The sequence below is a fragment of the Barbus barbus genome, assembly GCF_936440315.1.
Source record: "Barbus barbus genome assembly, chromosome: 36".
NCBI lineage: Eukaryota > Metazoa > Chordata > Actinopteri > Cypriniformes > Cyprinidae > Barbus > Barbus barbus.
In genome coordinates, this window is record NC_136714.1 from 24,902,659 (window position 1) to 24,930,123 (window position 27,465).

The following is a 27,465-nucleotide window of genomic DNA, read 5'->3' on the forward strand; positions in this document are numbered from 1 at the left end:
TTCGAGTATGGGTCACCATACTTGACAATACGTCACGACTTTACTTTACTTTACTTTACTTTAGTAGCCATATAAAGTAACATGGGAAATCCAGGAGACAATTATTTTTAATAAACAAATGCAACATGGAGCATTAAATTTGCACTGTGTATCAGAAAAAAATCACATCTGAATTTAAGTCCCAGATGCTAAATCTTTTTCATTAAATCATTCATTTTTAGTGATTAGGCATGTACTTTGCATGTAAATGCACATTTGCATGCAAATGAGATGATTCAATTATGGCTTAAATTCAAAAATGCATGTAAAATGAAATTAGCATGCCGTTGTTGTGCACTACTGTTCAAAAGTTTGGCCTCTTTTTTTAACTGAAGAAATTACTTTTATTCAGCAAGGATGCATTAAACTGATCAAAAGTGACAGTAAAGACATAATGACATAAAGTGTCACAGAACACTTAGGCCCCGTCCACACGAAGACGGGTTTCTCTGTATACGCATACATTTTTTACCGTATAGGCGTTTCGTCCACACGAAACTGACGTTTTCGAAGAGTGAAACCGATCATTTTTGAAACCGGGTCCCAGGGTGGATAAATTTGAAAACGCCGGTTTCATGTTTTCGTGTGGACGGCGAATCCGTATATTTTCTGAAACGATGACGTCATCAGACCACGTCTCGCCCCTAATCAGACACCGCTACGTCACATAACAGCGACAACAACAACAACAATGTCAGACTACGTGCCTGTGTTCGTGCTGCAGAACCTACTGAGCTCATTAGTTTTATTAAAGCAAAATCTTCTGCTTTGTGTGTTAGTTTATATTCAGGTTTACGCACATGGTCCAAGTCTTCTTCTCTGTTTTTTTGTGTATCTCTGTGGCAGAATTACAGCGCCACATATTGGTCTGGCATGTGTACTACATCGTTTTCAGTCGTTTTAAGTGATTCCGTGTGGACGCAGATATTTCCTGAGACGACTCCATGTTTACAGAATTTGAGGCAAAAAAAAATATTGGATACGGAGAAACCCGTCTTCGTGTGGACGTAGCCTTAGAGAGCGCCGTGGAAAAGACGAGGTCTGGGTCCAAATGCAGGTAAGGCTCTCTTTAATAAACGAAACAAAAAGCCAACAAGGCAAAACAAAACAGATTAGAAACGGGATACATCAACGGCAACACAGTGCATGTATCCCCAGAGTTTCAACAGTGACTAAGACTTATACAATAAATTACAATTAATTCACCCAGGCAAAGTGGTGAGAGAGAGGAGAATATATAGTCTGTGGCAATGGGGAACAGCTGAGGGTGTAATAATGAGTGTCAGGTGAATGATATGCGGCAGGTGTGTGGAGTTAGGGGAATGGAGTCCGGGAGGATGGGAGATGGTGAGAGAAAGGAAGAACTGCAGCCCGGACTCGTGACATGAAGTTTCTATTTCTCATAAATAGGGCTGGGTTTCGAGTTCGATACTTTTTAGGCACCGACCGAATTGCCTTGATACCACCGAATATCGAAAAACGTCTTGTCGTTCGGTACCAAATTTCGATACCTAAGGGGTTAATATCATTAACGTCAGTGAGCCAATAAGCCTGCAGCACTAGGTGTGTTTGACTAGAAGCGGCGCGGCGCTGATAGATCAGTGTTTGACATCCGCGAGAGCGATTAGAAAGCGTACGGAGCAGTCTGCTCTCTATATCGCGCAGTTTCGCTTACTTGACACAGACTGAAGCTCGCGTGACATTTCAGCGTCTGCCGTCTCACTAAACGAGGACATAAACACATGAACAACATCTCCAGAACTGCTCTGAGAGTCACTTCATCAGCATTTTACCGTTTGATTCGAGTAAAACTTGCGTCATATCATATACACACAGAACTGTAAAGGTATTCCCGGAAACCCGTCAAAATAAAAGTTGGTTTAACTTGGAAGACACTGCGGCAAAAATAAATTAATATTGTTCAGCAGAGTGTACATACTGCTACTACTAGGCTACTATTAAAATTATTAAAACTCTTATTTTTTAATTAATGATCACACAACATTTCTTCCATGTTTTAATTTTAATAGTAAAATTTTGTTTGCCAAAATAAATAAATAAAGTTTTATTTTCAATAATTTAAAGGAAAAATGAAATTAATGTTTTATGCCTTCATTTGAAAACCAGATACAGAACACAGAATTTCTGAGGAAAAATAAAATATTTCATAAGGCTGTTTTAAGAATAAATTTGAATAAACTAAGTAGTTTTTATGCATTCAAATAATTAGGCATACTACAACATAGAATTTAATAACAATAAAACATATTGTGAAAGAAAATAAAACATCCACTTCTGAAAGTGGATAAAGATTTTAAATTTCTTGAAGTCTTTAACAACCTAGAATAAATGAATAGAAATGATGATTCTGTCTGAGCTATGCGTTTTAAAACGAGCACGCACTAGTGTAAACTGAAAACTATTTGAGCTTTATTTGTACTGATTTATTGTGTTGGCTATATTTTGTTCCTTTGTGCAGTGGCTCAGGAGATGAGTCTTTGAGTCTGTATACATGTCAACAAGCTGAAAAAAATAAAACCAAAGTTTTTTGAGATAATGTAATCTTGTTAAAACTGTTTTCATAAAATTGGTATCGAAAAAAGTATCGTTCAGGAACCGGTATCGAACTCAAGGTATCGGTATCGGTATCGAACATTTTTGAACGATACCCAGCCCTACACATAAATGCTGTTCATTTGAAATTCTATTCATCATATAATCCTGACAACAAAAATATGAAGCAGCACAACTGTTTTCAACATTGTGAATGTTTCTTGAGCAACAAATCAGCATATTAGAATGATTTCTGAAGGATCATGTGACACTGAAGACTGAAGTAATGATGCTAAAACAAATTCAGTTTTGCATCACAGGAATAAATTACAATATATTTAAATACAAAATAGCTATTTGAAATTGGAATAACATTTCTCAAAATTCCTGTTTTTACTGTTTTTTTATCAAGTAAATGCAGCCCTGGAAAACATAAGAGGCTTCTTTGAAAACACTTCATGAAGACACAGCATCAGTGTCTTTCCAGGATTAATTTCCTGTTTTGTTCTCTTTGTCACTCGTGACATTTTCCTAAAGCTTTACTGTAGGAACAATGACTGCAGTCATTTCTTGCTGACTGTTGCTCTGGATTGTATGCCAGTGTAAACATGTGTTTGGACTTGACACCAAATTCAGATCCAAAATCCAGAGTCTGCTAAATCCACACACACTTCAAACCTTTCAAACCGGCCAAACACACACACACACAGACAAATCTACTGTTCTTAATGCAAACTAAATATAATCACAGAGTGGTAATTTTAGCACAAGCTCTTATTCGAAGCAAACATCTGTTGACAAGTAAGCTTTCAATTATTATTTCACCACTATCAAACACATTCAGATGAGCCCTAACCTTAAAATAAAACTTTTGGCAGTTCTAGACAATATATAGTCCTTTATAAATCCCTTGAAGCTATGATTAATCACCCTCATCCTCCTCTGCTCATAATCTAACAATAGTACAAACTGAACCGGCCGTCTTCTCTAATACTTATTTCTCTGTCATCTGCAAATATTAATATTTTCAACCGGAATAAATCTGTAAAACGATCCCTTGGACTTTCCACATTACTCCAGATTTGAACATACAATATTTCTGTTTGCATAGCGTATGAGGAGAAGCACAGCAGAACAGGCAAGAGGAAAGCAGAAACAGAGGTGTACAGAGACGACAGATCTATTCTGAGAGAAATTTATCACATTAATCTGGGACAGAGAGAGGGAGAGAGAGAATAATAGACACTGCAGAGCGTCTTTTTCGCCAAAAGTTCCCCACATCTCTCTCTGGAGTCCGAACTAACTGTTTCAACAGCTGCCTGTGATGACGTGTGCAGCCAAAACATTGTATGCACACACACACACACGTTTCAAATGTTTCAAAATAACACAACTTTTAGCATCACATGCAGTCAACAGAAGGGGGCGATAGACGGCGCTGCTGCAAATGAACAAAAATGGAGGAACGATCCCAGACTTCTTCTGGTAGGGAGCCCAGAGTACAACACATTCCCTTCAGTACTTGAAAACATCTCGATTCCTCGTTCTGTTCTGCCATATTTCATTTCGACACACATGCGACATGTTCACACACACACACATGCACGTACTGTACACACGCATTGAATTAATCTCATGAAAACACGTCTGACTCATATTGCAGCCCAAAATCCCATGCATATAATTAATTAATTATTTAAATTATTATATTATTTATCTTACTATATATTAGGGATGCAACAATACAGTTAGCCTACGGTTCAATACATACCTCGGTTTTTTAACACGGTTTTCGGTTCGGTTCTGATGGCTTGACACATAAGTGTTTTTTTTGTTATTCTATGCTTAGGCAATAGGAACAGTAAGAGGTTAAGGAGAAAAAAATAAAAACGATTTATTGCAATGCTCCTTTATTTTACTTAAAAGCAAAGAACAGTAGCCTACACTAGTTCCTAGTGTATTGTATAATAAATAAAAAATTAACACTGAAATCTTAGAGCTGCTGGTAGCCCATGTACAAACTGGGGAACACATAAATTTGTTGTTTCTTTTGCTCAAATAGCGTTATAAAAAGCTTATTTCTCAGGCTAGATCAGCCAGTGCGCATGCGCAGTCCTGAGCGCGAGTCTCAGAGCGCTGACTTGCAACCGGGACTTCTAACGGCAGTGACGCGCTGACTTTACTGATTAACGATTGATTCTTTCATTCAGAAGGCGGGGCTTCCTGCGATTGAGCGGCCATTTTTCCCCATTTAAAACAATACGAGTGACATGTCTTAGGTATTCTATAGTCTTTGATTATACTCAACGGCAAAACCGAAATGTCTCCACATCGCGGATTTGAAAGACGCCGGCGCTTCCTCGTACTGTTGCCTCACTTCACCGCCGCTCGCCATGTTAAAGTGTGGAATGATGGTTAAGCGCCCCCTAACTTTAGAGCATATGATTGAATATTCACTCGCGGGAAGGAGTTTCCTCATCTCAGCTCGTAGACTTACAGGCACACACAAACAGTCAATTCGGAGAGAAATAAAACGCACATAAATTATTTAAACGTAAAACCGAAATTCACAAGCGCGTATTGAACCGTGGATGTCGTACCGAACGGTTCAATATTATATTGAGAATTGTGGCATCCCTACTATATATCTATTTGATCATAATTAAAATATATATAAAATGGCAAATATATCATATAATAAATATAAACTATTAGGATTACAATTTATAATATAATTAACATACATACAGTATACTTATACATATATATTTTATATATTCTATTATTACTGATATTATATGGTTAAATAATAAATAATTATTAAACAATAAAATGTATAATATAATGAATTATATACAGTATATATAATTATGCAAAAATAATAATAAATATAAAAATATTAAATAATATATTAATAATATTAATATTATAATGATCCACATTATACTCTATATCTATACACACACACTGTGTGTATATATATATATATATTAGGGGTGTAACGGTACACAAATATGATGGTTCGGTACGTACTTCGGTTTTAATGTTACGGTTTGGTATGATTTCGGTACAGCAGGGGGAAAAACTAAACTTTTTTTTTTTTTAAACAGTGGTTTAGAGGAGTCACGTGACGGGGTCATGAACCTAGTCGCACTTGAATAGAGCTCCATACATTTGGCCCCTTTTTGCTGATTTTTTTCATTAATAATACTTTCCCTGATGGCATACAATCGGAAACAACAGGAGTTTTCTCCGTCGGCTTCTCAGATTAAGAAGAAATCCAAGTCACCGACCGCAAGCGATATGATGGACAAGATGGCGAACACTGTTCCACACTTTGAGGACATTCTAAGAACCGAGTTGACGGCAATGCAGAACGAGTTCGCTTCTCACACGTCAGTTGTTCAGTCGCTATGCTCTAAACTGGATCTTCTTACAGGGGAGATGAGAGAACAAAAGAAAGTCGTTGCAGATCACGATAGACGAGTAGCCGCGCTCAAGCAGCAGGTTGTGGACTTACAGGATCACAATAGGCTCAGCAATCTGCATCTGGTCGGATTGCCTGAAGGTTCCGAAAAGGACGACCCTATGGGTTTTTGAAAAGATTGCTACCGACATGGCTCCCGTCTCTGGCTGGCAAAGAGATTGAAGTGGAGCGAGCACATCGCGTGTACACAAGGCTCTCCTCAGATCATCTGCTGCGGTACATGGACAGGGAGCTCATTCTGCGGGCCACCAGACTTCATGCCCCGGTGAAAACTTACGACGGAGCAACGCTGTCTTTCGTTCCAGATTTTTCTCCGGTCACCACAAAAATAAGTGTATTTACGACAATTAGGAAGGAGACGCTGGCATCCAGAATTTTCTCCTTTATCCTGCAACGCTGAAGGTCATTCTCAATCAAAGTGAACCTAAAATGCAATGACTGTGTCTTTTAATGTTCACTTCTTAATTAATAGTTCATTGTGCATAAAGTATCGCTTACTGATTATGATATTTTATTTGTTTTAGTTGTATTCTTTATCTCTCTTCTCTGTTTTTTTTTTTTTTAATAGAAATACTACCTAGTCAATATGGGGCCAAATGTTGGTGCTACAGTAATGTGCAGGTTTTTGTTGACGCCACGGATCATATTAAGGGGTGCTGGCAGATCAAGGTTTGTTCTTGGTTTGATCTGCCATAGTTAAGGGGAATGTGTTTGTGTTTTTTTGAATGGTAACGGGGAGGGTGGGGGACGGTTTAATGGTAGAATCAACTGGTTTTATTCTCAAACTTGTATTTTGTCTTATTATGCAGTAATTCTGTTTGATACCTATGACTGACCTAATATTGTTGTAATATTAATGGCCTAAATGGCCCTCACACACGTACAGGTTTTCTGGATTTTTTGCGAAGACGAAAGATTGATATAGTTCAAGAATCCCATTTGAAAGAGGAGGATATACGCAGGTGTAATATTAAGTTTTATGAAGTGGTATCTCACTCATCTTCGGATACTAAAACCAAGGGTGTCCTAATATTGGTGCGTAGGACTTTAAATATTACTATTTCAGAGAAAGTTTGTGATACAGACGGTAGAATAACATATAAAAACAATAGTGGAGAATAGGAATATTGTATTTCTTTCAGTTTATGCCCCTTGTACTCCTGACCCTACTTTTTTCTCTGTTTTATCAACCTATCTCTTGAATCTTGGTGAGGATGTGCATGTTTTGTTTTGCGATCAGGTATGGGATATGTTTGAATTGTCTTCTAGGGGCCCTGGTCGCCGGGTGATTCATTCATTGGAGGTTGCTGCGTGGGGTTTGCTTGACTCCAGTGAGACATTTTTGTACAAATCTGTCATCTAATCTCTGTTTTTTTATTTTATTTTTATTTTTTTTAGGAGTGCCCCCCTCTCTCTCGCCTTTTTGGACTCGGCTCTCACGGGACCTATCATGTTTGTTGGGTGCTGGGATGTGTTTGACTTGTGGGGCTTCGCCTTGTCTGCCCGGCAGGGATCTTTGCTGTTGGCTGCTCTCACGGCAGCAGGAAAGTTGCTGGTCAGCTGTTGGGGTCCTCCTCGCGCAGTGGACGGGCAAACCTGGACTGTGTATCTTTTGGACGTTGTCGCGATGGAACTCTCCGCTTCTTGTATGCATGGATCTATTGTGGGGGCTGTGGATTTGTGGCGTTCGGCTTTTGATGTCGTCTCTTCTTTTCTAGGATCTTTGTGGAAGTTATTTTGTTATTTGGGTTTATCTATTAATATTCATTTATTTTTATTATTGTTGTTTGTTTTATTTTATTTTGCTTATTTATTTGTTTTATTATATTTTGGGGGTCTGCCGGGGGGTGGGGTGGATTCTGGATTTGTACAGCATCTTTTTGTTTTGGGCTACTGTTCCCGGAAAAGATCAATAAACATTTGTTAACAAAAAAAATTGGTTGGTTTACACAGTGGTTTACTGAACAAGTTGCTCTTTCTTTAAATACATTCAGTTATAGTTCAAATATTCTTAGTGATAAAAATCTACCTCAGCTTATGCTTAAAACTATAGGGAGCCCTTTTACAAAATAAGGTTACAATTAGGCCAAACAACTTAACCCAAACTTGAATTTTATTAATATTTATTTTTAAATAGATGATCACGGTGCGTGTCCAACAGCGCATGCACGAGGTGAATGTTGAAAGAGTGCAAGTCAAGTTGGTGGTACTGCGCATGTGTCGAGCTCGTCCTTCCGCACTCATCCGCGGCGAGTATACCTTGAAAGCTACGCGGACGCGTCTGTGAAAGTGAAGTATACCCAGGCACACAGGAACAGGAGCTGATCGCGGCCACTCGAGTTTGCTTGTTTTTATACCAGCACGTTTCTGATGCGTCCCAGAAGCGGTTCTCCGAGGCGTTTATACAGCGATCTATCATGCCACATCAAAGACTGTCAAAAAGCCATTTATTATTTGAATTTCCTGGAAAAAATAAAATTAAATAAAATATTTGTTCGGTACACATGCGTACCGAACCGAAAGACCCGAAACGGTTCAGTACGAATACGTGTACCGATATGTATATATATGTATATATATATATAATCATAGATAATGAGACAAACACAGCTGGACAAGAATTAACTGATAATCACACTAAACAAGGACAGGAAACAATCCAAATATGGAAACATGAGACGGGAACACAAGACACACACGACAGAGGACTGACATAACCGTACCAGTTCCACTGGGGAGGGGGGTGGGCACACATGGACAGCCTTACAGGATGGGGCTCTCCAGAGTGGAACAGACAGATCGGAGGCCATGGCGGAACTCGGAGCTCCGGGGGCCATGGCAGTGCAGGGAGCTCCGGAGGCCATGGTAGAGCAAGGGGCAGCTACAGGGTATAAGGAGCCCTCCGGGGCTAGACAAACAGGACAGGACAGCCCACAGGAACAGGAAGCCCTCTTAGGGCTGAGCTCGGATGCTGAGGCTTCCTCTGGGCATGACGAGTTTGATAACAATAATAATGTTCTTTATAATAATTAATTTATTTAAACATAATTTTTAAGGAATATCATGTTTGTCCATGTTTCAACTTAGAATACCTCTGTTGTGCAGCACTTTGCCAAAAATAAAAGTTGTTAAATTTTCATTTGATAACATTAATTAAAATGTTAAAGTGTGATATAGATATACATAAGGCTTATGACTTTATTTTGTAATTGTTTTTTTGTTTTTGTTTTTTTTTCCTCAGAAGGGAGGCTTACTTTCATTAAAATGATTGCAAGTTTGTTGCAATAAAGGATTTGTTCACTCAAATAACTTATTCTTATTATTTTAAGAGTCATTGTTACTGATAAGAATTATTGTTTAATATATACAGTGAAACCGTGATATTTTCTGAGACGATTAGCATACCGTGAAAATCTCATACCGTTACAACCCTAATATATATATATATATAGTAATAATATCTATTACTATTACTTAGAATTTAGTTTGCATATGCATCAAGAAAATATAACTTTTATGGTAGGATCCTTTACATTTTTTTGGATTAGCATACGTTTTTGTGTAATTCTTTAAATTATCATAAAAAATTTACAATGTTAAATATCTTAATAGCCCTTAACACTAGAAATCCCAGAGTTTTTTACCCCTCCTTTAGCCAAGTGGATGCTAACTGGCTAGTCTTTTGGCTATCATTAGCATCAATTCATGTGTAAATGTGGTCATTACCTGAGCAATCTGCAGGGGGGTTGGGGGTGTGTGTGTGAATGGTTGCTGGTGGCTTGTTTGTATGTGTGGGGGAGGGAGGGCTGCTAAAAGCAGAGAACTTCATTGACCATGTCTCACATTGGCATAGCCAAGTCAGCAGTCTTCTCCATTATTGTTGTTTCAGCGAAGAGATACCCAGAATTTATACTGTAGGGATGGTCATTATTTGAAACTCAAATGTAAATATTCTAATATTTTGAGATACTGATTTTTGACTTTCATCAGCTGTAAGCTATAATCAAACAAAAAACAAAAAAAAAAACTTTTGAAATGTTTTACTTTACATGCAATGAATCTAAAACATATGAAAGTTTAACTTTTTGAAATAACTTACAAGAAAAAATGAACTTTTTCACAACATTCTAATTTATTGAGATGCACCTGTATATTTAACCGTGGTAATATTTTAATCCCGGTTTGTACTAAACTCATCTGGTGGGTTTGCTGCCAAAAAGCTCTTTTTTCAGTTTCTTCTGACCATAGAAGCCAGTGCCATTTGAAGTTCCAATCGTGTCTGACAACTGAATTTGTTGGAGTTTGTTTTTGGATGAGTGAGGAGAATTTTCCTTGAAACCCTCCCGAACATGTAGGTGATGTAGGGGATGTTTAAATGTTGTTTTTAGGTTTCTGACCCAAAGACTCAACTAATCTTTACAATTTTACAGCTGTGTCCTCTTCCAGGCAGATTTTTAACATCTTTAGTTGATTGGAAAGAATTTTTCAATGCTTTAACTAATTTCTTATTCTGCACATCAGAATTATATTCTTAGGTTTTACTCCTTGTGATGGATGATTAAGGGAATTTGGCCTTTGTGTTCCTCATATTTATAATCCTGTGGAACAGGAAGTCATGGCTGGACAATATCATACTCTTAGTCACCCTCGTGTGCTAAAAAATATAAATATGAATGGGAATATATGCACATACACGTACATATATAGCTACATATACGCGTGTGTGTGTTATATTACACAATTCAAGATAAGGGGGCAGGGAGGGCTGCTAAAAGCAGAGAACTTGATTGACCATGTCTCACATCGCTGTCACTTGCGCATAAACTCCTTAGCCGGAAAACCACCATCCTCGGCACAGTCAACAAGATTCGCCGGGAAATCCCTCAATCCGCTAGACACACAGATCGCAATGAATTCACCACTCAGGTATGTTGCAGGTCTTTTGTGGTTCTATGTTTATGTGTTTCTAATTTTTAGAATCAACACCGCCAAGTGTGTCATTGTGTGTAAAAGTGCTATGAAAATAACAATTTATCTTATTTATTAGGTGTTTTCAACCACTGCTGCTACGCTGACGGCGTATGCGCCCAAATGGAAGAAGACCGTCTACATTCTTAGCAGCATGCACAGCGTGATTCAGACTGATAATACCACCAAAAGGAAGCCAAACACTGTCACCCTTTACAACACCACAAAGTGGGGCGTGTACTCACTCACTTTTTAATATCATTTGTAAATGTGTACAAATGGTTGGTTTCTTTTTTATTTTATTTTGTACTGTTTTTATCAATAAATCTCAGCAACAAAGGAAAAAAAAAACATGTGTGTTGATTTCTCCCTAAGATGGCAAAGTGAAACACCAGTTTCCTTGAAGTGGCTCAGCATGGCCCCACATTGTTTACATAACAAAAGCAACTGTTCACAGCCAATTAAGGATATTAGCCTAAAGCCTTCCAGCCCATCGGCTGTCCTGCGGGTTTTATAGGTAGAAAAGCCAAATGGCTGCTCTCTGGGACTTCTAGTGTTAAAACTGCTGAGTGTCTACTGATTTTGGAGTTAAATATGACCTAGACATGTTAGATTCACCCACACAAACACACTCTATCCGGTCGAACCACAGTTTCAAAGCTTGAGGTCTTGTACTTATTAGGTTTGTTTAAAAATTACATCATCGCAGCTGCTTATGACCTCATCAGCCCAAGACACAGGAATCAGGCCGCATGTGATCCGCATTAGAACATGGACCCACAAGATCCATGCGAGAGATCGCAAAGATTTTAACAAAGCAGCATGAAACGCTCCACAAGAGCGACTCAATATCTGGGCGAACTTGGGACCGCAATTGCCGCATGCAGACGCTCACACGTGTGACGGGGTTCACACACACACACACACACAAATCCAGACAGCGTCTGGCCATTCTCAAGAGTCAAAAAAACCAACCACAGAAACCAAACCATCCAATGACGTGAACACACACACACGCCACAGTGGCAGCGTCTGGAGACCTTTAAGATCTTTGCCAAAAGCAACAGGCATGTCTACCACTGCATTTTCCATGCGTTCCTTTTGTCCACCAATCCTGAGTCAGCATTCACCCCTTCATTTCTCCTTTTCTCCATCACTCACCTCCACTTTCACTTCTCCGTTTGATTATAATGCCGTCTCTGGCCCTACAGCAAAAGTTTCTTGGTCTTTTATGTTCAGCTTCCTTAACTGCAGCATTGAATGATAGATTATTCAGACTGTGTTTTCACTAGGAACCATTATGAAGTTGAATTTGGAATGCCGGGAAACTACTGAACCAAAACATCTGTGCAATGTATCTTTAATGTTCTCCCTCATTCGACCTGAGAAAATGTATTCACCCAATTTACATATAAGCACTGCGTATTTAAATTTGCAATTTGTAATTTAAGCAGCACCAAGCAAAATATTTAAACAAATACAGTCATTTTAAAGAAAAATAAACAAATATTTTACTTGACTATTTGGGGATGCAAATATTTGTGTTTGATTTTTGAAAGAAGTCTCTTATGCTATCAAGGTAGCATTTATTTGATTAAAAAAATACAGTAAAATCAGTAATATTGTGAAATATTATTACAATTTAAAATAACTGTTTTCTGTTTCAAACTATTTTAAGATATAATTTATTTCTATGATGCAAAGCTGAATTTTCAGCATCATTACTCCAGTCTTCAGTGTCACATGATTCTTCAGAAATCATTCTAATATGCTGATTTACTGCTCAAGAAACATTTCTGATTATTATCAATGTTAAGAAATGTTGTGCTGCTTAATATTTTTGTGGAAATGCTATTTTTTCAGGGCTCTTTGATGAAAAGAAAGTTTAGAATAACAGCATTTATTTTTAAATAGAAATATTTTGCAACATAATGTCTTTACTGTCACTTTTGATCAATTTAATGCATCCTTAAAGAATAAAATTAGCATTTCTTAAAAAAAAAAAAAAATTGTAGAGTGGTGTATATAGGAAAAATAATATAATCATATCACAGCCTAACACATTTCAACCAATTAAATCCTGACTATCAAGTCTTCTACACGGTATTTTGTTCCACTCAGAAATGCAGAACATTATAGAAGTTACATGTATAGTGATTGCAGTTTCATGTCTTTATGTCAGCTCTCTGCTGTTGGCTTCTTTAAAAGTGAAACTCTAAACATTAAGCATTTCTTTCTTTAAATGTCTTTCTTCTCTCCTCTCTCATTTTCTCTTTCAGTCAGGTGAGACAGAATGATAATACAGATCGAGCAGACAAATGCAGTGACTGACATGTGAATCATGCTGATTTCAACCACACATCTGTAGGATTTGAGAGATTCACACACACACACACACACACTTCTGCTGACCTGTACATGTGCTGTGGAAACCCCCTCAATGATGTCAAGAGACATGAGCTTCAAACTCCTCATTCTGACCAGAACTTTCCACAAAAACATCACCTTTGTCTCCGTGTGTGAGATATTTTCCATCTGATACAAACCTAAAACTGATAACAGTGAGATGCTGCAGGATTCTGAGGATGAACATCTGCATCTTATAATAAAGCAAACAGTGCTTTCCTATGCAAAACTCCCTGCTAGAATTAAAGGGCATCATTTATAATTTTAGTATGAGGGTAGAGTAGCATAAAATAAGTATAAGAATACATACCAAATATTGAGTGCATATTAACTAAACAGAACTATTTACAGTATATCAGTATTTTTCATAAAAGCCCACAAATGAAGTATATTATTTATAGTCAAAATGTCTCATCTGCCATGTTGGATGAAATCACCGAGCTCATCCCAATACATTCTGGGATTGTCTTATCTATAAAGCATACATGCTGTCGATTTCAGCCAATAGAAACAGTATGGTTAGAAAAAGTGTGACTATGATGCAAAAAAAATGGAACATGCACAAAGTTTTGGAACATGCATTATTTTATATCATTTTAAAGAAACAACTTGGGAAATTTAAGCACTTAAATCCAAATAAACCCAACAGGTCAACTTTGTGCAAACAACACACCATCTAGTGCACGCTTTTTGTACATTTCCTCTCTGATTTTGAGATTCCCTCTTATTTCTCTGTCTGTCGTCTATTCTCTCTTTCTGTTTATCTTAGTGAAATGTGTCAGCATTTAAGGGAATTGAATTACACATGCAGACTCTGAAATGAAATATGATTTTGCTGTGTGTATACGGCAGGGGTTTGTTTAAGGTTCTGTGGTGACTCTGTGTCTCGCTCTGTGGAAAAAAACACACGGCTCTTTCCATTTTCTCCAAACACTTTAACTTCAAACAGAAAGGTAGACCAAACCTTAAAGACATATCAGCATTCCATGAACACCGCATGTCTGCGGTCAAAACCCTCGGGATGAACACTAACATTACCTACAGTCCTTCTGAATGACTCACATCCACTAACCGACCGTTCCAATCCCACAATCCGTCAGCTTTTGCTATCAGGACGCACTGAGATTAAACAAACAGCAACAAATTCAATTTTCTAAGATGTTTTGGGTTTGCATGTGTTTCTGAAAATAATTGCTTCCTGCATACAGAACTGCACTATTAATTAGCATTTTTGTCCAATATTGTGCAAAAACATTTTGACTACTTTTGACTAATCTATCACAAAAACTAATATTCTAGAATATTTGCATTTGATGCAAAAGTATTGCATTTCTCTCAAAGAACTTCACGTTTTCGCACAAAATGTTTGCATTTTCTAACAAAATATTGCATTTCTCTCAAGAAACTTTGCTTTTTCTTGCTTAATATTTGCATTCTCTCGCAAAAGTATTGCAATTCTCTAAAGAAATGTTGCATTATCTCGCAAAAGTATTACATACCCCCCAAAAAACTTTGCATTCTCTTGCAAGAATTTGCATTTTCTGGCAAAAGTACTACATTCACTCAAGAAATTTAGCATTTATTCACAAATAATTTGGATTCTCTGAAAAGTTTTTTGTGTTTCTTTCAAAAAAAAAAAAACTTGCAGATGAGACAAATATCCTTTTTCCTCCCACCACCTCAATTAATTCAAACACAAATGTCTTGTATGCAAACAAAATTTCTCAGGAAAATGCTAAAGTTTTGCCAGCGAACATAAAAGAACTGAAATATAATTTAAAAAAAAAAAGTTTTTAATCTCATCTCATTTTTTACTATCTCTATGTCTATTTGGGGGACACACTGACAGCATAAATAACATGGGTACTATGATATATCTTTCTGAGCAATACAGTCTGACCGAATACAAGCAGAACCACACTTCACATGTACTGTATACTTATTTGAAACATTTATGGTCGACCTGAACATTACACACACAAGCACACATGACAGTCTATAAACCCTTGTGCCACAGGGTAACCCTACAATCTTACATTAGCACTACATAACCACAACTAGGTGCTAAACAAACACCCACGTGTTCCTCTCTCACATCTCCACTGGACACAGTCACAGAGAGATGCGGAAACATTTCATCACTCAGTGAAGACCACAGACACATGTCCGCTAAAGACTCACAACACACTGACAACAAGACCAAAGAAACACAGCTCAGTGCAAATGAGATCTGAGATCTTCTACTGTATCTCAATTCTAACTCTAAGACAGCAACGGCTCACATCAAACTGTTGGGCCATGAAAGAGCAATAAGGAAGCCTTTAAGGAGATGCACTGAGAAGACGTGAAGAACTTTTAGACTAATATTCTGTAGGAAAGAGCTGCTTCTTACCTCAAACACCTCCTCATCCAGGATACGCGTCCCGAAGACCACGATGCCTTTGGTGTCGATGATGGGGTGAGGGCTTCTGGATAGCGTCCGTGTCACCTTTTTCTTACAGTCCAAAACCAGAGTGATGCTCTGTTTGTGAACACTGATCGCCACACGGTGCCACCTGACACAAACACACACACACACACACACACATATGAATGAGGTTCTATCCATTTATCCATCTACACATCTATATATCTGTGTATCCGTATATCCAGCCATCTATAGATCTGTCCATCTGTCCGTCCATCCATCCGCTGTCTATCATCTGTCTGTCTGTCTGTCTGTCTATCTATCTATCTATCTATCTATCTATCTATCTATCTATCTATCTATCTATCTATCTATCTATCTATCTATCTATCTATCTATCTATCTATCTATCTATCTAAAGATTTCCATATGCATATATGTTATTGAAGTGTTTCTGCGATGTTTATGTAGTTAGACAGGGCGTCACACCTCCGTCTGCTCACCTGTGCAGGTGTTGGCTTCACACCAGTGTGACAGATTAAATATGTCACACATCAAAGCTAGTAATGAAAACCAAACACACTAAATCCTAACCAGACATTACGTAACCGGCACTAAAGTTTCCAGTGTCAAGAAAATCGTTCCTGACAGTGAAATACTGTGACAAAATCACACAACATATTTCATATTTAATACACAGCTTGTGCGTGTGTCTTACTTTCCGTCTGCCAAGTTGACCCCTCTGAAGAGCGGGTAGTCCTCCGGGCCGGGTTTGCCCAAGTGATCCTCGTACAGAAAGACAGGAGAGCGTCCTATTTCCAGACCGAGCTGCTGGATGCCCTGTTCGTTATACACCGACAGCAGGAAGGACTGACTGCCTTTCTTCGGCCTCACCGTCGCCAAGATGGAGAAGTCCTCAGGAAACAAGGACGCTAAAGAGGGAGAGAGTGTTATTTTTTAAAATCCAAAGTGTTTTGGGGGGTTTACTTGGCACAAAATATTGAAGACAGTGTGTGACAGAGCATTACATCACGTCTATGAGCGGACAGACGCTGTCAGGTAACAAAGATAAAGGGTTTGACATGGATAAGAGCAGAATGGAAAACGGTTGGATCTCTGGCACATCTTTGGGAAACTCTGTAACAGTGTGTGTGTGTGTGTGTCTAACGGTGTTGATAAGAGTCTTGGTTCTACTGGGAGGGAGTAGAGAGCGCGAGAGAGATGGAGAGAGTAATGAGGAGAACAGCTGTTCCCTAAGAGACATTTTATTACTCTAATTCATCTAGCAGAGAGAGGTGGAGAGAACAAGCAGAGAGAGAATCACAAGTACAAACAGAGACATTCTTAAAGGAACAGTTCACTGTTTACTCACCATCATGCCAGCCCAAACTATGACTTTCTTGTGAAGAACATAAAACGAGATGTTTTTGGGAATCTCAGAGTTGACTCTTTTCCACACAATGAAAGTGAACTGGAGAACTATCGAGCTCCAAAAACACCAGTAAAACATCATAAAATTATCATAAAGTGGTCCATTTGATTTGTGCACTATATTTTGCTGAAAAAAATTTGGAGTCAGGAAGTTTTTTTTTTTTTCTGAAAGACAGTAAAGACATTAATAATGTTACAAAAGATTGTTGCAACATTCATAATAATAATAAATGTCTCATGAGCAGCAAATCTTCATATTAGAGTGATTTCTGAAGGATCATGTGACACTGAAGACTGGAGTAATGATGCTGAAAATTCAGCTTTGCATCACAGAAATAAATTATATTTTCAAATAAATTTAAATAGAAAACCGTTATTTTAAATTGTAATGATATTTTACTGTATTTACAAAATAAAATTACTGTATATACAAATAAATACAGTCTTGTTGAGCATAAGAAACATAAAAAATCCTAGAGACCCAAATAGTAGTGTATTTAAGACCAAAATGTAATCTTTTGTTTGCTTAAAAATGCAAACTTTCTGTCACCGAGTTTAACCTGATAACGTATTTGAAACTAAACCTAAAAGCAAACAAGATCTTTATGGTGCTTTGTTTTGTCTTTTTTGAAGCTTGAGAGCTCCTTGTTCCTGTCTGGAAAAGAGCAGCTTTTAGATTGGCATTTTTGGGTGAACTGTCCCTTTAAGACTGAACTTTAAGTCCAGTCAAACTTCGAAAAAACAAAGAAAGAGAAGGAAAAAAGGGTGAAATTAAACAGTCTCTTTCTAAAACGAGAAAAGCAGACTCTTTCTCACACAAACACAACATGTGCCAAACAGATGCCCGTCGCCAGGACCTCTGGGAAAATCTAGGCTGCTTGGACAGGAAGTGAGTTTTCCAGTCATCCAAAAGACAAAGCATCCATACATGTGTGCAGTAAACACACCTAATGATTGCTGCAGTGTTTAGTGTTTATGCTTTAATCAACAGCACAGGTTTAGAGTCCATTACTGGACTTCACTAAGTTTCTAATGATTTACAGAGAACATGTTACTAAAAACTCTCAGACGGCCTTCCTGGAATCCCGTCTCCATGTCTAACTCCTCCTTTTCTCCTCTGTTTATGTCTGGAGATATTTTTTAAGTCTTCAGATGTGATTCTGCTCGAGTCACACCATTACAGACATCTCTACATCTCTAAAAACCTCATACAACCTTCATCTCATAAAACAGATTTCTAAAATATCTCCGTTCTCTAAGAACAGAGAGGTTCATTTCTGCTTTTGTTTACATTAAGTGCTTAATTTCACACACTGTGTAGAAATGTAAAAAAATAAAGCAACTTTGTATCTCACAATTTTTATTTATGAACTTGCAATTACTCATTTAAAGCACAATTCTGTGAAGAAAGTTAGATTTGTAAGAAATCAATTTAAATATCATATATTTATAACTCAAAAAAAGTCTGAAATGAGTCTCAATTACCTTTTTTATTACCTTTTGCGGAAATGGACTTCCATATACAACAATCATAAAAAAATATAAAATATAGCATATATTCTGTATCACAAAATGTCTTTCTAAGGGATTCTACACTGGGTTCATTCTTTGTGAGATATTCTAGATCTTTCCCTGCTGCTAAAGTGATTTTCAGAAACAGATATTCTAGATCACTTCTCTGTTGTAAGAAGCCTTTATTGTTTGATAAGTGATATTCTAGATCACTTTAGTGTTCATAAGAAAATTCTAGAATGCTTTACTGCTTTATAAGCAATAGACACAGGAGATAAGGACAGAAAAGAGAAAAGAAGAGTCTGTTTTTCCCATTATTTGTCCTTCATGTCACTCCTGATCAGTCTGTTCCTTCTCCAGAAATCCATATGTGACATGCATGCATATGAGTGTTTGTGTATAAGTAATGAAACTTCACATGATGCTTTTATGATTTCATGAGTTTTGTGCCATGTTCACACAAACACCAGCTTCACACACACGCACGCACGCACAAATACACACGACAACAAGAGATGCTTTTGTCCTGGTTTCCTATGTTAAAGACAGAGCTGAAGGTCAAAGGGCAAGAGCCAAGGGCCATCACTCTGGAGACGAGGTATGCCCGTCACCAGGGCAATATGAAACAAAACCAGAGTTCAGAGAGGACGACATATCTACGGTCTCATCTCTCCCTTCCCCTCCAGTCAGAATTAGGTCTTTATGCAGAAACCTAAAGGAATTCTGGAGTCTATGACGCTGAGGAATCACATTACTCCTGAATCCTTTCACCCACTAACTGAAGTGATTTCAAGAGAATCATCCTGCTGGTCATACCTATAAATACGACTGAAAAGTTGTGAATTAGCTACTACACTGAAAGAAATGGTGGTCAGAAATGGTCAGAAATTGCTAGTAAATTGAATAAATAATTAAAAAGAAAAAGTAATTAACACATTGAATTACACATAGTAACACAGTAAAAAATAAAAATTTATTTTAATTTTAATAAATTTTCTTCCCTGGGTTATATTTTAAAATAAAATAAAACAATTGTCATAAATTATGTTATTTAGTTTTAAATAGATACATAAATAAATGTATCTTTATCTTAAAAATAATTATAGCTGATGTTTTTATTTCGATTAAAACAAGTTTAAAAATCAGCATTAAACATAACATTTTGAAGAAGAAACACTGGAAATAAAATAAAATAAAATTTGCTTCCCTGGGTTATATTTTAAAATAAAATAAAACAATTACCATAAATTATGTTATTTTGTTTTATATAGCAATAAATCAATAAATGGATACATAAATAAATGTATCGTTATCTTATAAATAATTACAATTAATGAATTAATTTAATTTGATTAAAACAAGTTTAAAATCAGCAATAAACATCAAATTTGGAAGTAGAAACACTGAAAATAAAATAAAATAAAATAAAAAGTTAAATTAAATTAAATTAAATTAAATTAAATTCCCTTAGTTATATTTTAAAATAAAATTACATTTAATTTAATTAAATTGAATTATCATATTTTTTATATTGTAAAAAATGTAATTGAATATTTACATTAAAAATAATTAAAATTATTTATTCATTTATTTATTTAGATTAAAGCACTTTTTTATATAAAATCAGGATTAAATGTGACATTTTGAAGCAGAAAGATTAAAATAGTATTTTCTTGTAAAACATACTCCAGTAACCTTTGTTTTATTTACATCAGTCAAAAACTAATTTCATTGTTTACAGTGCAGTCTAAACTGGTTTGCTGATATTTCAACTGGTTTTCAAGACTGGCCATGTTCTCAAAACCCCTTTAAAATCAGCGAATCAGACCAGACGTTTTTGGTGCATATCCTTTTTAGAGTCTGAAATATATATGTCTAAATCTGGAACAATCATCTCTGTCTGTACTGTTGTGACCTGGCTCTGTTTTTAATCATGTCATTCTAGAGGTTTGGCTTTCCAGCAGGTTTACAAAGCATCACCAGAACTCCAGTGAAACTACGACCCCTCTCTGATACCCTGGAGACACGTCACAAAAGGAAGACAATGGCTTTATGGGTATGCATGAGAAGGAGGAGCAAGACAAGAAGAGAAGGAGGAGTTAAGAAAAGAACTTCTTGGCCAAGAGAGCTTTTCTTAGCCAGCTGCATTAGTGTGTGTGTATAAAGTAAATCCTGAGCATCTGAGTGAAAAGTGTACAGAGAGAAAGAACAGATGCATTATATTTGGAGCGATAGATGATTCATTTCTTCCATATGCTTTCACTCTGCCTGTGCATTTCTCAAGCAGTCAAGCGTGTGTGTTTACTTCGCTGTATTTAAGGGACAAAACCATCCCCAGAAGTGAGCTAAATCTGACAAAACCTCCCTTCTGGGGACAGCTGGGGACATCCTCAAAGGTAAAATGAGTTAGAAATGAAGGGATGTGTTTTTTTTAATTAAGACAAAAAAATGAGTAAGCATATTCAGCTGAAACCAAATGCAACAGAAGTCAAGTACAAACCATATCCCCTTTAAATAGCTAAACGAACGTGTAAACATTGGGAAAACTATACTGAGCTGCGTTTTAAGGACAAAAATGGCTAGATGAAGCATAACGGAAGGGAATATCTAGAAAAAGTCAAAAATTTTATTAAGGAAAGTAAAAAAAAAAAAAAAAAAAGCAAAATAAAATAAATTAACATTTCTTCTTCCTCGGTTTTATTATATAGATATGCTTATTTTTTAATTGTTTAATTTAAATAAATTAATAACAATGAATCTATTAATAATTATTTATATTTTCCTATACATAAAAGCTTTTTTTTTAATGTTCAGCATTACATACATATTTCCTTCTCCAATAAGAAAACTGTGCCATGTGATGCATTCGATTTTAGCTGGGTGTCACGGTGCACACAGCAGGGAGGAACAAGGAGCACGCAGACGAGGATGTAAACTCAAATCACAGTCTTTAATGATGACATCAAGGCAAGGCAAGGCAAGGCAGACACTGACAGGAACACCGGGGAGTAACGAGTAGACCAGACGAAATCTAACTGAACAGACAGGACTAATATACACAGGTAAATCATAGATCACACGAATACGGCTAGACAAGAATTTCAAAAACACCATCATTTAGCACATTCTGACTGAAATGCGGTCGCCTCATTCGCGCGAATCGCGCCACAGGATGTCTATTCGCGTCTTTGCATTGACTTAACAAGTAAATCACTAGCGCTTAAGGGGCCGTTCACATATCGCGCCTAAAAACGTGTGGAAAACTCTGGGCGTGCAGCTTTCTCCTTTTTTCCAAACCGCTCGGGCGGTTGCGCTCCGGAGGCGTCGTTGCTAAGCAACCATCAACTGCGCTCTCCGTTACAACAAGGAAATTTCAGCAATGGATTTCCACCACCGAAAAACCCTTGCTGTAACTCTGTTACAAGATTTATTTACTAAGAAAAGTAAAAAACGCCGCAGTGTTTGGGTGCACCCCATACTTCAAAAAAGCTGCTGAGGTTTCAAAGTAACAGAAAAGGCGAGGAAGCTGATTGGTTGGTTCTTGTCACATGACCTGCGGTGCACTTGCGGCATTCTGAAAAGCTGAGATGTTTTTATCTCGATGCGGCGCGGACGCGCCTGGAAAAAACGAGCGTGTCGCACCGCGACCGTGTCGCTTCCATTATGAGCACGCAAACCGCGCTTCTACATTTGAAATAACGAACTTGAGCGCGCAAAAGACGCGATATGTGCACGGGCCCTCACGCTTCATTCGCGTCTGGTGCAAGCACCATGAGATGTGTTTCCTGTCGTATAAGAGAGTTTTGTGAAACAGTTACGACAGATTGTGTGCGCTTTGTCTACGACACGAATTCCATTCCTGTACTCCACTGGAAAACCAAAGTTTTCCCACACAGGAGACTTAAATGTGTCCAGGGGATCTGCAATTTCAGTACTATGTGAAGCAGCCATCCTGCATATACTAGCAACCGAGTGTGACGCTCACTCCCAAGTCACGTGAAATGACATGCACTTGGAAAACAGTAACTTTAGAATATAATATTTAGAACAAAATTTAAAAAGCTCTTATTAGTCGTTACTAATACAATTTAATCAAATGTAAGCAAAGAAAAATTAGTTTAAATTAATAGTTAGTTAGCGATAAGTGCCATTAACCTCAACAATGGGCAGCAGGGGGCGTGAGAGTACCGCGATTCGTGTCGTGGGTGGTGTATCGCGATCTTTCGGTTCGGTTTGTGATATTGTTACACATATACAGTGCCCTCCAAAAGTATTGGAACAGTAAAGACAAAATTGCTCTGTTGGCTGTGGAGTCAAGACATTTACAAATATGATTAAAAGATGAATATGAGACAAAACTACAGAATGTCACATTTTATTATTAGCCGTTTCAACGCATATGTGTTTTACCACATAAAAAGAACAGCACTTTTAGAGTTCATGTGAGCATAAGTATTGGGACAGTTGAACATAAGGCAGATATAAAATATTAAAAGCTATTATTTAGTTGCAGATCCCTTGCACACAATCACAGCAGTGAGTCTGTGACCCATAGACATCACCAGACTCTTGCTCTCATCCTTTGAAAGACTTTTCCCAGCCTTTAATGCAGCCAATTCCAGTTGTTGCTTGTTTTGGGGAGTTTCTGCCTTTACTCTCCTCTCCAGCTGGTGAAATTCATGTTCAATCAGATTTAAATCTGGAGATTGACTTGGGCAATCTAAGACTTTCCATTTCTTTGCTCTTATAAACTCCTTGACTGAACTGGCAGGGTGTTTTGGGTCATTGTGCTGATGCAATATGAAGCACTTCCCAATTAATCTGGTGGCATTTTCTTGAATATTGGTAGGCAAGATGGTTTTGTACCCTTCCAAATTCATTCTGCTACTGTCATCATACATTAAGTCATCAGTAAAGTTGAGAGGGCCTGTTCCAGAGGCAGCCATGCATGCCCATGCCATGACACCACCTCCACCATGCTTTACAGATGAGGCTGTATGCTTGGGATCATTGCAGTTCCCTTTTTTTCCTCCACATTTTTGCTTTCCCATCACTTAGATAAAGGTTCATCTTTGTCTCATCGGTCCATAAACACAGTTCCAAACTCTTCTGGCTCACCTTTGTGCTTTTTTACAAACTCTAATCTTGCCTTTCTATTTTTGGTGCTGGTCAGAGGTTTGCATCTTGCTGTGTAGCATCTGTAATTCTGTGTCAAAGTCTCCTGAGGACAGTAGATTGTCAGAGCATCACCCCAGCTTTCTGGAAGTTGTTGGTGATTTTACAGACATGTCTTTTAGGATTAATTTTCACAGCTTTTATTATTTGTCTGTCATCAACTACTGTTGTTTTCTCAGCCGATCAGGTAGTTGTTGGTTGCTGGTGTCGCTGGTGGTTTCCAAACTCTTGATTTCTCCATGCCCTTTGTTTCTGCTAGAGCTCTAACTGACTTCCTCTTTTCTGTTAGCATCCAAATCGCTTGCTTTTCTCTCAAAGTCGGCTCCCTCGTCTTCATCCTGGTTTGTGTGTGTCATCATCGAATGCAAGATTCAGAATACAGAAGTAATGTATATAACTGATACGACACGTTCCCTGCTTTTAATATCTGAAGAATTAATGCAACAGGATACAGCTGATCACTTAGAAAGACCTGAGGCAACTGTTCCTATACTTATGCTCACATCAGATAGAGGGAGGAAACTCTAAAAGTGCTGAACTTCTTAGCGAGTAAAACATCTATGTGTTGAATCACCCAATAATAAAATGTGACATTCTGTAGTTTTGTCTCATATTCATCTTTTAATCATATTTGTAAATGTCTTAACTCCACAGCCAACAGAGCAATTTTGTCTTTACTGTTCCAATACTTTTGTATATATATATATTTAGAACAGCCTTTGTAGCAGTAACAGGCCTAACAAGCTCAAAAATACTGTCTATGTAGGCAGCAGACTAGAGTTTGGAATACAGTCAGTGTGAGCTGAAGTAAGAGAGTCAGTTTGATCTAGTCTCATCTAGTTTAGTCTCATTATGCTGGTTTTGCATCTCTCTCATCTGCCTCGTCTCTCCCTCCTTCCATCAAATTCTTGAGATTTTCAGAGTTCCTGCCAAAAGGAGGGTCTAGGGCACAGTGGCTGCGGCCCACTGTGTAGTGATGAGGAGCTCAGACACACACAGACAGGTCAGAGAGCGACACATACAGTAAAGCCCAAAATATACCTAACAGTATAATTTCATGTTTTTAGCCTCGTAAGCTTTTCATCATCCGAAATACGCCTGAATGGAATTCATAAGAAAACGAAAGAACGTATTGCATTTGCAAGGGGTGCAGCAATGGATATTAGCATAAAAGTCAAGTCCAAAAGTCTGAGAGCACTAGTGAAAATTACTATTTTTATCCTCCCGGGTTTTGTTTAAAAATAAACAAATTTATTTTACATTTAAACTTCCAGGATTTAAAAAAAAATAAAATAAAAAAATAATTTCTATCACAATTCTTTTTTTTAATTCATGTTAAAATAAAATTGTCCATGCAACAGGACCATGCACTGGTCAAGCGTTTGCATCTGTGCACTTGCATAGAAACTGTTTCTGGCCCAATGCGGTCACATTAACAGAACATTGCGTCATCTCTCTCATCTGTCAAAATAGATTATACAGTATGTCTGCAGAGGATGGGAGGATGAAAGAGTTTCTGAAAGAGTTATTTAGGGCAGAGTGTCTGTGTGCTCTGAACAGACAGCAGCAGCCCAAACACTGGAAAGATGGAGAAGAAAAGTAAACAGGTGCACCTGCATGTGTTTATGGGTTCATGCATGCTAACGTGTGAGTGTGTTTGTGTGTGTGTGTGTGTGTGTGTGTGTGTGTGTGTGTGTGTGTGTGTACTCACAGGGGTAGAGTTGTTTAGTAGGAGCGCTAAGCTGTGCATCTTTTGTGACTCTGTAGGCAACATCAGGCCCTTTTGACGACTTCCGGTGTGTGCAGAAGCCTGTAGTTTTCGTTACACCCTCCGGCAAACTGTGAAAATCTAAAATCTTTAGGAGATTGGCTGGCTCAGCTGCAAAAAGAGAGGCAGAGAGACACAAAATTAGTTTACAATCATTTCAAAACACTTTTAAAAACCAACAACTGTCCCTCAAAAACAATAACACAATATAGTGTGTCACACTATAACACATTATACCCCGGTTTCACAGACAAGGCTTAAGCCTAATCCTCGACTAAAATGTAAATCTGAGCTGTTTAACTGAAAGAAACTTGCACTGACTGATCTTAAAACATGTCAGTGCCTTTGTTTTGTCTTAAGATGCACACCAGTAATGCTTTATTCTAAGGCATGTTTATAAAAATGACTTAAATGTCCTAATTAAAGTGGCCTAATCCTGGTTTAGGCGAAGCCCTGTCTATGAAACCGGGCATATATTTAATTATATTATATTATATTATTAAAATAATTTTACCTTCTAGGGTTTTATTATACTTTATTTTATTTTATTTATTTTATATAGTAATACAATAAAATACAGTAAAATACATACATGCATATGTACATATATATATATATATATATAATGCAAATAAATAAATAAATAAATAAATAATCAATCTTTACCAGAAATCTAATTTAAAAAATATTTAGATTAAAACTAATTTTAAACAAAAATTTCAGTAGTGAATATATATTTACATTCCAATAAGAAAATGGATATTATATTATGATTTTTTTTAGACTAACATTTTTCATATATTTTTACTTTTTATATTATAATTTTTGTCATTATTTGTCATTTTTATTTACAAATACTTACAGTATGGACAGTAAAAGTTAAGGTATCTTTAAACAAATAAATACATTAAACATGAAAAAAAAAACTTGTGTTACAAAACACTTGACAACTTAGTATACTATCATGTCAGAATGCATGTTAAAACTAGTATGCGTTACACATTATACTGTATACTGTGCTGTATGCAATAATGCCCTAAAGTCATTATGCCCACAAAACCACAAACATGTCATTTGCAACCTAAAGCACCATCGGAATGAGCGACCACGGAACGACAAACCCAGCCAAGTGTTTCATGTGTTTAGAGGTCGGCTGACCATACGAACGCTGTATACACTGTCTACAAAATCACACACACACACAACCTTTCCACTCTCTCTGGTGGAGATATGGAGTGCAGACCACACACAGTTCATCTGCTTTAAATGTGCACACACACACACTCATGCTAAAGTGTTTGTGTGTGCTAAGGTGATCAACTTGAGAAACAATTTCATTGTCTGCAAATCCCCTCCAGCTGCAGCTTGTTAAAATCACTCGAGGAACACACACACACACACACACACACACATCCCTGGTCATTATCTCAAGCAGGTCTTATTTACATGAAGACAGAGTGACAGGATGAGGCAGACAGACAGTGTTTATCACGAGCGCTCGCTGTGATTCTGATCAGGTCAGTCTGATTTAGTCTAAGAGAAGACAGCGCTGAGATGCTGCACAGCGTTTACATTTTTCCTTGAGGTATTTACATTAAAGTCTGTCTGTTCATTTCACTGCCACTCGCGAAGAGCGACTAAAAAGGATATTTGGATCTAAAATGAACAACTTTAAAACTGAAGTGTGTCACCAAATACGACCCTATTTACTTTTTAATA

The 27,465-nt window shown here is 37.3% G+C and overlaps 1 protein-coding gene across 1 annotated transcript in view; it reads right to left on the minus strand.

Moving 5' to 3' along the window:
• Positions 1-27,465, minus strand: part of LOC306856129 (collagen alpha-1(V) chain-like) — a 104,829-nt gene that overhangs the window by 54,548 nt on the left and 22,816 nt on the right. Inside the window, exons 2-4 of the mRNA XM_079395160.1 lie at positions 25,690-25,857; positions 16,579-16,792; positions 15,846-16,008 (exon numbers count right to left, since the gene is read on the minus strand). Of these exons, the coding sequence (XP_079251286.1) occupies positions 15,846-16,008; positions 16,579-16,792; positions 25,690-25,857 (545 nt within the window). The remainder of the gene's footprint in view (positions 1-15,845; positions 16,009-16,578; positions 16,793-25,689; positions 25,858-27,465) is intronic.